The sequence below is a fragment of the Equus caballus genome, chromosome 16 (assembly GCF_041296265.1).
Source record: "Equus caballus isolate H_3958 breed thoroughbred chromosome 16, TB-T2T, whole genome shotgun sequence".
NCBI lineage: Eukaryota > Metazoa > Chordata > Mammalia > Perissodactyla > Equidae > Equus > Equus caballus.
The window spans coordinates 76,532,915-76,546,179 of NC_091699.1; the positions used below are offsets into that span (position 1 = coordinate 76,532,915).

Genomic DNA, 13,265 nt, shown 5'->3' on the forward strand with positions numbered 1-13,265 from the left:
AGATATTTGTGGTTTCAAAGAAGATGCTGAAGTAGGGCAATGCTGATTTCAAAGGAATGAATCTCTAATGCTGCAACTTACCTAGTAGGATAGCAGGGTTGGGAGGATTTTTGAGGAAGAGGTTTTTTTTCCTGGAGGTCCCCTGAGGGAGTGAGGTGGTGAGCCTCTGGGTGATGTCCAGTTCTGTTCTAGCGGTAATAATACTCATCTCGCCACGATTACCTGTTCCCCAGTATTTGGGAGCCTCCCCTGTCTACTTCTCTTCTGCTTTGCCCCAGCGGAGGCCAGCTGGCCTGCTTTTCAGCAGTTACATGGACGGCCCCTGTACAAATCAGCTCTTATATCTGCAGAGCCACAGACGATTGTACAAGTAATCAGTTCATGCAGATTGCACATAAATCATGTCTGCTCCGGCCCTTTGGACACTAATGTTCCCTTATTAAGGCATAAGTAAGCCTTCCTGTTCTCATCCATCCTTCCAGACTTTTTTTAATTACGGAAAAGTATAACGTGGTTGTTGCCACATCACCCTCCTCCGCTCCCCCCCCACCCCGCCCACACCCTCATTGCTTTTTTGAGGTTCATTTTGTTTTTCTGGAGCTTGCCAAATTGCCGTAGGAAGCCGGGTACCTTGTGAATGAATTGAGCCAAAGGAAATTCTTATCTCGAAAAGGAAGCGGTCTCCACGTTTCTGTTTGTGGTATTCTTGGCCAGTTAATACTTTTGTGAAATATGTTCTGATGGCGGCACTGGTACCCCGGGAGAGGGGGCGGGTATTGGTCACGCTCAGTGCACCAAAGGAAAATATCTTCCACTGGAGTCTGGGGAGGGGTAGAAAGTCATTTCGTGAATATCATTCTGCCTAAATAAACAGAGAACATTCATTGTTTTTAATTCCCTGGGAAGACCAGAAGCTCAGCCCGAATATGCACATTTTTTAAACATTTCTCCATTTTCTTTTCAAAGTAGCCATAGATCTTCGCTCTAATGAACATAGATTTCTGCTTCCAATTTCTCCGGCTCTGCTAGTAGTGTTCAGCCGTTTTCATTTGGTCTAAAATGACTCTCTGAGAGCGGGGAAGCAGGCTATTATTCCTGTGGTTTGGTCTAAAAAAGCATAAAAGGGGGACGTTCAGACGAGGCCCACAAAAATACCACCATCTACTTTCAGAGATGTTTTATGAATATAAATTCCTGTCTAAATAATTACTGTTGAGGGTAGAAAGGACTTTGGAGTTTGGAAATTGTAACAATAACTTATTATTCTCTCTTAGCAACCACCACGAAGGTGACACACCTCCTGTTTTTTTTCAGATGGGCTGACATCCTAATGCACTGGATTGCTTGTTAGATCCCATTTTTTAATCATGTTTACAGATTATAGCGGAACTGAGGTGCTCTGAGGTATTATTTTCCTCTGACTAGGGAGGGAAAGAAACATATAGGGCAGGTCTGGTTTTGGTGTCATTTCAAAATCACAGGATGGCTGATGATGGTATCTTACCAGCAACAGAAGCCGGCCTGCTACCGAGCAGAGTTCCTCTGGTGTTCGGGTCATATATTCACGTATACTCTAGATTTCATGACGCCTGAGGCCCTTTATGAATTCTTCAAGGGAAGTATGGGGTCTCTTATCCTGTGTTGTTTAAAAACAAAGTCTCAGAAGAAAAAAAATCACACCCTGCTCCTTTCTTTCCCTTTTCCAACAGCTGCTGAGATGGGTTGTGGATTGAACAAGTTAGAGAAACGAGATGACAAACGGCCCGGAAATATCTATTCGACTTTGAAGAGGCCTCAGGTGGAGACCAAGATCGATGTGGCCTATGAGTACCGCTTCCTGGAGTTCACCACCCTGAGCACTGGTGAGTACAGGCAGCCTGGCGTCCTGACGAGTGGGGAGCTCAGACCCATCCTGGCCCCACAGCCCTACCCTGGGCACCGTCTTTAGTTGAGGCTGCCCCATCCATGCTGGTGGGGCCTGACAAGGACATTCTGGGGAGGAGCATGGGGTGGGGGCAACTGAAAAGTATGGGGGCTGCTTAGAGAAATCTAGAATTTTTTTGGTGAGGAAGATTAGCCCTGAGCTAACACCTTGCCGGTCTTCCTCTACTTTGTATGTGGGATGCCTCCACAGCATGGCTGATGAGTGGAGTAGGTCCACGCCCAGCATCCGAACCCACGAACCCAGGCCACCAAAGTGGAGCACGTGGAGTTTTAACCACTCAGCCATGGGGTCGGCTCCAGAAATCCAGATTTCTATGTGGAACCTTTCACATTTTAAAAGATAGCAACCAATTAAAATAATAACAAATTAAAACCATTTGCGAGCCTAATAGTACACATGGGTAGGCTGAATTTGGCCCATGGGCCAATCGGTTTGCAGATTCTGTTTCATAGCAAGCCACATGGGAAAGGAAAGTTTGGTGTGTCTCCTCATATTGATCTGCCTGTCCACCCAAATTCACCTGCCCCTTGTCCGCCATCTTTCAAGAGTGCTTGTCCATCTGGGCTTGACTTTTTCTCACCTGTGGGGGTTCGGGTCACCTCCCACTACCAGTGTCCCAATGGCTTTGGGGTGACTGACGGTCAGTGTTTTCATCCCAGAGCATTTGCTGAGCACTGACTGTGTGCAAGCGTGTTGGGTCCTTGCTGTGGGGAAATTATGTGGCTTGTTCTGGTTTCCTTGAGCTTCTCACCTATTGGGAGAGAAGACTCAATGTGTGGAAAAAACCCTCAACAGGCTGTAATTGTAAGTTGGAAAACATGTGAAATACGTTTTCAGAAGAAGAAAACTTTCTTCCTTTTGCAGAAGTTTCCTTGGAAGTTTCGAGCAATAACCAGATGCTCCATAACTAAGACATCTTAAGACGTGTTCTCTCTGGACTTCTGGTATATTTTAAGCTTCTGTTAACAGAAAAGAGAATTAGTGGGAAAAGCCCTCCTATGCGTGGGTTTGAGTGCGGGCTCTGCTGTGGGGTCGCCGGGCCCGCAGCAGCCTCATCCATCAAACGCACACACGAATGTCCACCTCTTAGGGCAGCTGTGAAGATTAGAAGAGGGGAGATGCGTGAAGTTCTTAGCACAGTGGCTGGCACGTAGTAGGGCTGCTGGTATTACTGCCACTCCTACTCAACTCTTCCTGCTGTGACCACCTCCCTGCGGAGGCTCCAGCTGCTGCTTGAGCCCTGAGAGACATGGGCAGCTGGGGTCTCCTCCCAGTGCCCAAGACGGAACCCAGTGTCTTTCTCATCCGATTGCTTCCTGCTGGCCCCCTTGTTGAATCGTGTCACCACCATACTCTTAAATAGCCAGACTTGACCCTGCGTCATCCGTGACCATGGCTTCTCGTCACCTGTGGTTTCCGTTCCATCACCCAAGCCTGTTAAAACTACTTCTGAAAATGCTTATCATATGGCTAATGTAACGTGAACAAATCTGAACAGAAAATTATTTGGAGCATTTGGTCCTCCATTGCTTGTTGAGTGAATATGTGAGAGACTATGGTGTTCTAGCCGTTGTAGAATGATCAAGGAAAAAACCAAAGCATGTGTAGGAAACGGGATGGGAAGGAAATATCCAGAGATGTTCTATATTGATTGTCAGGGTGCTGAGATTGTGGGGGAATTCTTTTTCTCTGTTTTTCATTTTTTGCACTGTGGTTTTATTTCCTCTGTTATTAAGGAGAGTAATTTTTGCTCACAAAACCCTCCTGCGTTTTCCCACCGCTGCATCACTCATCTGAATTATTTCCCTAACCTCCTTATTAGCTGCTCCACTGCCTTGTGCTTCGGTTGTAGAACCCGCTTTGTTTTCTGCATTGTGCCTTCCTTGATTGAATTACCTTTTGTTTTCTGACTATAAAATGAACATATGCCCATTATAAAATGTTAGGAAAACACTGGAAAAATCCCAGCTCGTCTCCCTTCTTCCTCCCTTGTCCCTCTACACATCACCTCGCTCCTCTACTGAAAGCCCCGCCGTGGCTCCCCCCGACCCCAGGCGGCACCAGCTTCCCCCTGCCCTCATTCTCTTGCCATTTGTCCTGCGTGTTCTGCCACTTTGGCATTGCTGTTTCTCAGACTCCTCAGGCCTCCTCAGGGCCTTTGCACTACCTGTTCCCGCTGCCTGGAAGTCCTCCCAGATAGACTGTTGGCTCAAACCCCCTTCTCTCTGAAACCTTCCCTGACCAACTGTTTAAAATTTCTACCGACCTCCCGACACCCCTCCCCTTCCCTCCTTGGTTTTCTCCATAGCACTTCCTACCATCTAACGTGCTACTTATGTTGCTTATTGTTGCTTGTTTCCTTGCTTGTTGTCTGCCTGCCTTCTTGAGAAGCTAGAAGCCCTTCCGGTGAGTGCAGGCGTGTGCCAGTCTTACCCTCTGCTGTACCCTCGGAGCTTAGAGCAGTGCCTGAACTGTTCATAGGCAGTCACTGTTTACCCAATGAATCCTCAATGCATATTTTTGTACCCTGCTTTTTTGCAACTTAATATTCTATAGTGAGGCATGCACCCTGTCATTCCATATGTTCTGAAAATGTGATTTAGTGGCCATATATCACTTAATCACTCAGCGTACCATAATTTATTTAGCAGTCCCGTTTTATTGGACATTTCAGTTATTTTGGGCTTTGGGCTATTATAAATAATGTTGTGATAAGCAATGCTGTACATAAATCTTTGTGCACATTTCTGACGATTTCCTCAGGAATGACTGAGTTGAAAGATACAAATGTCAGGGCTCTTGATGAATTGCCACATTGCCCTCTAGATAGGACTTGTTTATGTAAAACACAGATCTGGTCATACCGACCCCTTGGCTGGTTCCCCTGGATGAAGCAGTGGGTGTTCCAGCTGGCGCGGGGCCTTGCTCGGTGTGGCCTGGCCTCAGCCGACCCTCCTCCCTCCCCGCTGGAGGACGGCGTGCGTGGCCCTTGGCTTTGCCTGCTCCCCCCAGGACCCTCCCTTCCCAGCTTCCCTCTTCCCTCTGCACAGGGCCTGTCAGCCCCTCACTGCTTGCCAGAATCCCACCCACCTGACATTGACCCCTCTTGACATCCGTCCCGTCCGAATCACTCTTTTCTGCGTGCCTATAGTTTGTCAGTAGCATCATTATGACACTTTTATGACATCATACATTACACTTATTTGTATTTCCTTGAGGGCAAAGACCAAGCCTTGCTCATCTTTCTGCTCGTCTTTCTTGTTCACACTTTCTAGCCGAGAACAGCGTGTCCTGAAGAGTCAGGTTCCAGTAAACCTTCAAAGTCAGTGTTACACGGGCGGGCTTGTTGCCCTGCGGCCTGTCCACCTCTTTTCAGAAGCTCTAATGAGATGGTTCGTTATTGCCCCAGAACGGAGCTAACGTTGGTGGAGAGCCTGCCATGTACCAAGTCCTGTGATGGGGCGTTATGTTCCTGATCTCATTTTTTCCCCGATTTTTTCAGCTTTGCCGAAGTATAGTTTAAGTACACTGCACTGCATGTATTTTAAAGTGCTCAAACCCGTGAAACCATCACCTCATCAAGGTGCAGAACATTTCCATCCCCAACTTTCCTCATCTTCCTTTGTAATCCCCCCTTATTTCCAACCTTCCATCCCTGGACAATCAGTGACCTGCTTTCTGTCCTTGATTTTAATTTCTAGAATTTTCTGTAAATGGAATCATAAGGTATGTATTCTTTTTGGTCTGACGTTTTCCACTCCGCTTGCTTATTTTGAGGGTCCTTTATGTTATTTGGTGTGCCAGTGGTTTATTCCCATTTTATTGCTGGGTAGTATTCTATTGTTCTGATGTACTACAGTCTGGTTTTCCATTCACCTGTTGATGGACATCTGGGCCATTTCCAGGTTTTGGCTATTACAAATTAGTTTGCTATGAACCTTCATCTTTGTGTGGCTTCTTATGTCATTTTATCCTCCCAGTAACCCAGTGAGGTACTCCGGTACACTCGTTCCTTCTTGCAGAAGAGGAAACCTCAGAGAGGTTAAGTAACTTTTCTAAAGATGCAGTGCTAGGAAGTGACAAGGGCAAAATTCAAACACAGGTCTCTTGGGCATCATGCCTTTGTGCCTTGTAAACTCCAAGATACTAGACAAATAGGCATTAACACGGATTAGAACATTCTTATTAGAAAACTTGTGTTATCCTATAGAGGGGCATAAGAATATTCCTCTTCCATAAGGTTTTGGCCATAGAAGATTTTTGAGTAACACTCAGTATGATTATTTCTCGTAGAGGGGATGCTCATCTGACTCTTTAGGAAATTGCAAAGTGAGGAGAGGGGGTCGGCCCCTTCCACCTGGTGGCTTAGGCAGGAAGGGGACCATGTGCACTTTGTAAAAATTCAAGAGCAGGGTTAACACTGTTTCGTTTGTCCCTTGCTTAAAGCTTGGTGCCCTTGTGGAGGATATTGGAACACACAGCCCTGCTTTTGTAGGTTGGCAGAGGCGAGGACCAGCAGGAGTCTCACGGTGAAGCACATAAGCTGCCAGAAATCTCGATTCTGGGTGATCTGATTGGTCTTAAATTTTCAATTAACTCTGGTCACCAGGGGAGGAAGCTACCCTCTGTTGGGTTTCATCACAGACGGAGGCCCATAAAGCATCACAATTTCTGCAAAACGGTGCCTCATTATCCCTTTTGTGCATGCGTTTTGCCAGCTTCTCCGTGCCAGGCCACTCTAACACCACTTGAAAGCTACCTGTGTCAGCTCCGTGAGAATTGACTGTGTTTTATACGTGTTTGGCGCTGGGGGCAGTTGGCACAGTGAGAGATCTGTATAAGGAGGCCAGTGCCCAGGGCCTGATCCCTGCTTGAGCTGTCTAGTTGTGCGCTGTCCACTACAGGAGCCAGCAGCCACATGGCTATTTACATGGAATAACTAATTAAAATTAAATAAAATTAAGAATTCATTTCCTTCGTCACACTAGCCACGCTCCAAGTGCTTAACAGCCACATGGCTAGTGGCCAGCACATTGGGCAGCACAGATTGAATGCCCTTCCGTCATCACAGAAAGTTCTGTTGGGCAGTGCTGCTCTAGTCTGTTTTCAAGGGAGGCTAACGGTTTCAGGTCAGAATCTGCATCTGCAATTCAGATTAATGTACTATTTTTATCATAAAAGTTGGCCCTTGGGTTCACTAGGGACCATTGATGGCAAGTCACTGATTTCACAAATATTTACTGAATGTCAACCTTGGGTCAGAAGTTATGTTCTGGGGACATATGGGTGACCCTGATGGCAGGTGTTCCTGCTTATCTTGTCAGCTCAGGCTGCCATACAGAATATTCCAGACTGGGTGGCTTACCCAGACATCAGGGGGCCAGCGTGGTTGGGTTCTGGTGAGGGCTCTCTTCCCGGCTGGCAGGTGGCCGCCTTCTTGCTGTGTCCTCACATGGTGGAGAGGGAGACAGAGAGCTCGCTCTCTCTCTCTCATGTCTCTTCTTATAAGGACATTAACCCTCTTGGATTAGGGTGCCACCCTATGACCTCATTTAACCTAATTACCTCCTTACTTCGAATACAGTCACATTGGGGGTTAGAGCTTCAACATTTGAATTTTAAAGGGGCTCAATTCAGTCCATAGCACTGGTCCACTAGTCTCGATTGGTTCAAAGTCTCCTACAGATGAAGACCCAGGTGATTGTAGGACTCGATGCCAGAGTGGCAGGATAGAGGGTATGTGGTGCCCGCAGTCTTGATGGAGGGTGTGTGTGTCAGGCAAGGCTTGAGGTCTCCAGGTAGGTTTGGAGTTAGCCTGGAGAAGAATGGGAAGAAGAAGAGAGTAGAAGGAGATGATCCTTTCAGGCAAAGGGGACAACCTATGGGATGGACCAGAACCAGGAGGCAACATTGCATATATGGGAAGCTATCGGCAGTTCCCTTTGGTTGGGATGTAGCCTTTGGGAGAAGTAAGTGGGGGCCAGATGACTAAAGGTATTAGGTCTTGGACTAAGGAGTCTAGGCCGTCTTAAGAGCACTGAATGTTTTTAAGATGGGGAGAGAGTGGGTGACATGATCTAATTCACATTCTGGAAAGACCAGTCTGGATTTAGAATGAAGGAGGATGGAAGGGATAAAACTGGGGGAGAGGAAACCATCTGGAAGCCATTACAGTCATCAGGCAAGGGGTGAAGGTGGCTTCAACTGAGAGTGGCAGTGGGGACAAGAGTAGTGGGTGGGGTCAAGAGACTAGGAGGTGGTCCCTGGGACTGACTGGCAGGTGAGGGAGAGAGGGAGAGTGGGGAGTAGAGGAGGAGATGGGTTGCTGGGCACCTGGATGGATGGCATGAGGGCCACACAGCTGGGTGCTCTGGTTCTGCTTTAAAGCGTTTTCACATGATGCTCTCACTCAATCGTCCAAGTGGGCCTGAGAGCTGGAGGGAAGGTATTATCTTTTTCTTTCTTTTTCAGATAAGGAAGTCACTCGACAGGTAGTTAAGTAGTAAGTGGGACCAGAGTCCAGGTTTTAACTCTGTTCACACAGAATTTTTCTACTGCACGTGAAAGAGAGCTCAGTGCCAACCTGTCCGGCCTTCTGAATGGCGTCTCAGTGTATTTGTTTAAGTAACTTTATTGACGTATAACTGATGTACAGTAAAATGCACCCATAGTCAGCGTCTGGGTTGATGAGTTTTGGAAAACGTAGACACCTGTGTCACTACGACCACGCTCAAGATGTGGGACTTTTCCATCCCCTGGAAAATCCCCTCCAGCTTCCCTCCCCCCTCCCCAGACAACTCCTGATCTGCCTTCCATCACCGTAGCTTCACTTTGCCTCTTTTAGAATAACGTCGAGATGGAATCATACAGTGTGTGTTCTCTGCTGTCTGACTTCTTACTCAGCGTGACGCCTTTGTGATCCATCCACGCTGCTGCACACGTCAAGAGCTCATTCCTTTGTTTCTGAGTAATATTGCGTTGTTTGAATGTGCCACAATTTCTCTAATCCTTCTCCTGTTGAGCATGTGGGCTGTTTCCAGTTTGGGGCTATTATGAGAAAAGCTGCAGTGAACTTTTGTGAACAAGTCTTGTGTTGACAGCCGTTCTCATTTCTGTTGGGTAAATAGGCAGGAGTGGAATTGCTGGGCTGTATGGTGAGTGCATGTTCACCTTTATAGGAAACTGCCCGACTGTCTTCCAGAGAGGTTGCATCATTTTACAATTCCAACAATGGTGTGTGAGAGTTAGTCGCTTCCCTTTTTACAGGTGATAATTTACAGCTACTATTTATTCGGCACCTAGGGTATTAATCAATTTTAAACAAACTACCAACAATCGTATGAGATCGATGGAGTTCCCTCCATGGTATAGAAGAAGAAATTGAGATCTTGAGTTTGGAGAGGTTGTAAAAGCCACTTGCTCTAGGCCAGCAAGGGGCTGGATGTTTGTGGCCCATCTCGACCGTCATCTTACTGAACAGGGAGCCTGCATGTTGGGATGTCTTGGTTCCTGAATCTGCTGCAAGCTGTGGAGGGTTTAAACTAAATGAAAAGTTGAAAAGTAACTCATGCTCCATTGCACGTCCTCTTCAAACTCGTCTTCTGTTTCTCCTCTTAAATTCCTACTTATCAAACATTCCCATGACACACATTACAGTTTTAGGACCAGTTTGCATTGCCACATTTTTACAATTCCCATCTTTGTGGTTTTCCTGTCTACGAGGTCTTTAAGAGCTGACCTTTGGGATTTTTTCTTCGACATTGTGCTGACCACGCTCATTCTTGGATTTTGGCTGCCAGCATTTTAGCCTTAAGCTCTGTATATAAATTTTGAGTGGTCATGATAATGACACAGCATGACATTCCTTATTCAAAACATGCATATTGTGCAATGAATCATTTAGGGTCCAGTTTTTATTTAACTTCCCAATCTGGATAACCTTAGCCCTAAACACAACTGCAGAAACAGCTGATAATCCTGTCTGTTTAAGTTGTCCTTTTAATCTCTTTCCACAACCAGGAAAACGACTCATCTTAAAAGATGGATCACAGTTTACATTAAAGTCTAAAAATGAACAGATTAGTGTTTGGGGGCTAAGAGCTTGGGCGCCTAATAGCTGGTTATAAATCTCGGCACTGTTAGCCTGTCTGATTTCATGGGTCATGGAGGGAGCTGATAAGCAAGTTCTAGGATATTGTCCAAAATAGTTGACCTCCAGAGGAAGACTACGAGCCTTCAGAACTAATCATTTCTTTAACGTAGTGGTTCTGCAACTTGAGGGTGAATCAGAATCACCCGAGGGCTCTTGAAAATCCAGAATCCCAGGCCTCAGCCTCACAGTTTCTGATTCACTAGGTCTGGGAATGGCCTGAGAATCTGTATTTGTAACAATTTTCCAGGAGATGCTGATACTGCTGGTCTGGGGACCACACTTCGAGAACCTGCAAAGACCAGGTGGAGTGCAAATTTCTCTTATCTAAGTGGAGCTGGCAGAAAAAAACGATACTGGTGTGCTAAGTATAAAATTCACTAAATACTTACATACCTAAGTAAGTGTTCTCTGCTGTCTGACTTCTTACTCAGCGTGACGCCTTTGCGATCCATCCACGCTGCTGCACATGTCAAGAGCTCATTCCTTTGTTTCTGAGTATGACCAACTCATCATTTATTTCCTTGAAGTAGCTTGTAATATATTTGCAAGGACAGGCCATACTTCTAAAACAAAAACAGTGTCAGTTGACACAATGATTCTCAAACTCTGCTTATAAAATTCCCATGCCCAGGCTGCACCCCAGGCCAATTAAGTCACTCTGGGGAAGGGACCCAAACATCAGTATTTTTTGAAACTGCAGATGATGCCAGTGTGCAGCTGTGGTCAAGAACGAATGAGTGGGCGTTTGTTCAATGCTGGGTGGTTGCTGTAAGCCTGGGGACCCCAACTGGTTACCCCCAGGTAGGTCACCTGTGTTGAGATTTTGTTTCCCTTCAGGCCTTGGGGCTGTTTGAATCTCCTGCAGGTCACCTCCAGTTCCGCACAGACTGGTTTTTCCCTGCAGCGTGCTGAGCAAGTGTGTGACACGGTGTGGGTTGGGAAGCCCGGGTACAAACAGTTGTCCTGAAACTTTAGCAAGATTAGAATCACCTGGTGGGCTGAGACGGCTGAGCCACTGCCCCTGGCATTTGTCATTCTTAGGTCTGGATGGCGCCCAAGATTTTGCATTGCTAGCAAGTTCTCGGGTAATGCTGCTGCTTGCTGTTGCTACTATGAGGACCACATTGAAAACCACTGGGCTAGACCATGGGCAGTAAATTACCCCCGACATCCGAAAACGTCCTCCTTACCCGAGTCCTGCACATCTCAGTTGTAACTGAAACCCAATCATACTGAATGGACACCCCACCTCCTCAGGGCTCCCTGAAACCTTAAATGGTTGTCCCTCGGAAAAGCCAACACCTCTCACCCTGGCTCCCTCCTATTCCTCCTTATCCTTTTATGCCAACAGCCATCCCAGGAACTACTCGTGGTCCCTGAAATGGAAGCACGTGTCCCGTGCCTCTGTCTTTGCCTGCACGGTGCCCGTGTGGAGCGCTGCCGTCTTCCCCCACGCCCAAGGCCACTCGGGGTCCTCTTCCTCCTCCAAGATCCAGGAAAAGCTTCGCCTTCTCCAGGCTCTCTTCCCTGACAGCCCAGCCCTCGGGGGTGACCGATCGCTGCGGAGGGGGACAGTGGAGGACATGGGAGGGCAGGCTGGCTTTGGGCATGAGAGGCTGCGTGGATGGGAATGAGTGTGTGCGAGGGGGCGGCCGGGCTCAGCTGAAGGAAAGGGCGTACAGGAGAGTTTCAGGAGCAGGTTTGTGGCCAATGGTTGGGGGTCTGCAGACAGCCCCTTCTTGACTCGGGGGTCTTGGCGAGTCTGTGCCCTTCACGCTTGTCTAGGGCAGGGAGGCACAGCCCGGCTATGGCTCTGGCCAGCACACACCAGGCATATCGGGGGCCCAGTTACACCCCCAACGTCTTCATGGCTCATCACGCTTAGCTCCAACCACTCCACCTGAGAAGCAGCCCTGTAGGCTGTGATCTGGCCTCGTCCTCCACTCTTTTCTGGAAGCCTTTGCCTCGGTGAGGTCTCTGCCACCTCTGTTCCCTGCCTCCCTTGTCTACTGCTTGGCCTTGCCCTTGCCAGTCTCACCAGGCCCCACAGCAGTGACCTAGAGTTGACAACCTAGAACAAGTGTTCATGGACTGAGTTTGGGTCTGTGATGCATCAGGGAGCTGGCTGGGAGTGACAGCTGGCTGCAGGTGCCTGCACATGTGGGTCATTCTTTACAGGGAAGCCCAACACAGGAAGCTGTGGAAAGAAAGAAAAGAACTGGGGGAGGCGTGGTTATTTGCGTTAGAAGAGGATTCTTGGTTTCAAGTGGGTTTCACCGTGGGGCTTCCTTGAGATGGAGCCTCAGGGGCCCTGAAGGGCTGGTGTGCCGTCCGTATGAGTTATTTATTCTCTCTCCGCATATGATACCTGCAGCTTCAGAAAGTAACAAATTTGTCTGTAGTGTTTGCAGCTCTTCAGCAGAACTGAACACAAAGCCAGTGATGTTGATGGTATTTTTTTCAGATAAAACCAACCAACCAACCAAATTTGAGGCAAAATCTCAGAGGCCATGAAGGAGGGGAGGTGGGTGGGTCGAAGCGAGGCCCAGAGCAGCGTAAGGCAGGAAGTCCCCTGGTCTGAGTTGGGGGGTGACTTTTTATATCCCTCCAACTTTAAACTCACCCCTGAGGGAGGGTCCTCCTTCTGCAGCCCTGAATCTTAATGGCAGAGAGGTGGTTCTGCTCCTGTGCCCTCTCTTGGCTTGCTGAGGATCCCTGCAGATGATGAGGTGTGACGGGAACAACGGGCTTGGATGTTGATGACATTATTATTATTTTTTATTTTTTTATTTTTGAGGAAGATTCGCCCTGAGCTAACTGCTGCCAATCCCCCTCTTTTTGCTGAGGAAGACTGGCCCTGAGCTAACATCCATGCCCATCTTCCTCTACTTTATATGTGAGACGCCTGCCACAGCATGGCTTGCCAAGCAGTGCATAGGTCCACACCCGGGATCCAAACTGGCAAACCCCAGGTTGCTGAAGCAGAATGTGCGAACTTAACTGCTGCGCCACCGGGCCAGCCCTTGATGACATTATTATTATTGGTAACACTAACAACAGTAATTACAGCCAATGAACCACACACCATGCTTAGTGTAAGTTAATTCTTACAAGATCCCGATGTTACAGATGAGGAAACAAGGCTCAGAGAGGGTAACCAACATGCCC

The 13,265-nt window shown here is 47.6% G+C and overlaps 1 protein-coding gene across 6 annotated transcripts in view; it reads left to right on the forward strand.

Annotated features, from left to right (window-relative positions):
• The window catches only part of RFTN1 (raftlin, lipid raft linker 1), a 198,120-nt gene that overhangs the window by 14,510 nt on the left and 170,345 nt on the right, over positions 1-13,265 (forward strand). For all 6 annotated transcript variants that reach the window (XM_005600912.4, XM_023620891.2, XM_070238110.1 and 3 more), the window contains exon 2: positions 1,710-1,862. In XM_005600912.4, the coding sequence (XP_005600969.2) occupies positions 1,718-1,862 (145 nt within the window). In that variant the 5' untranslated portion in view covers positions 1,710-1,717. The remainder of the gene's footprint in view (positions 1-1,709; positions 1,863-13,265) is intronic.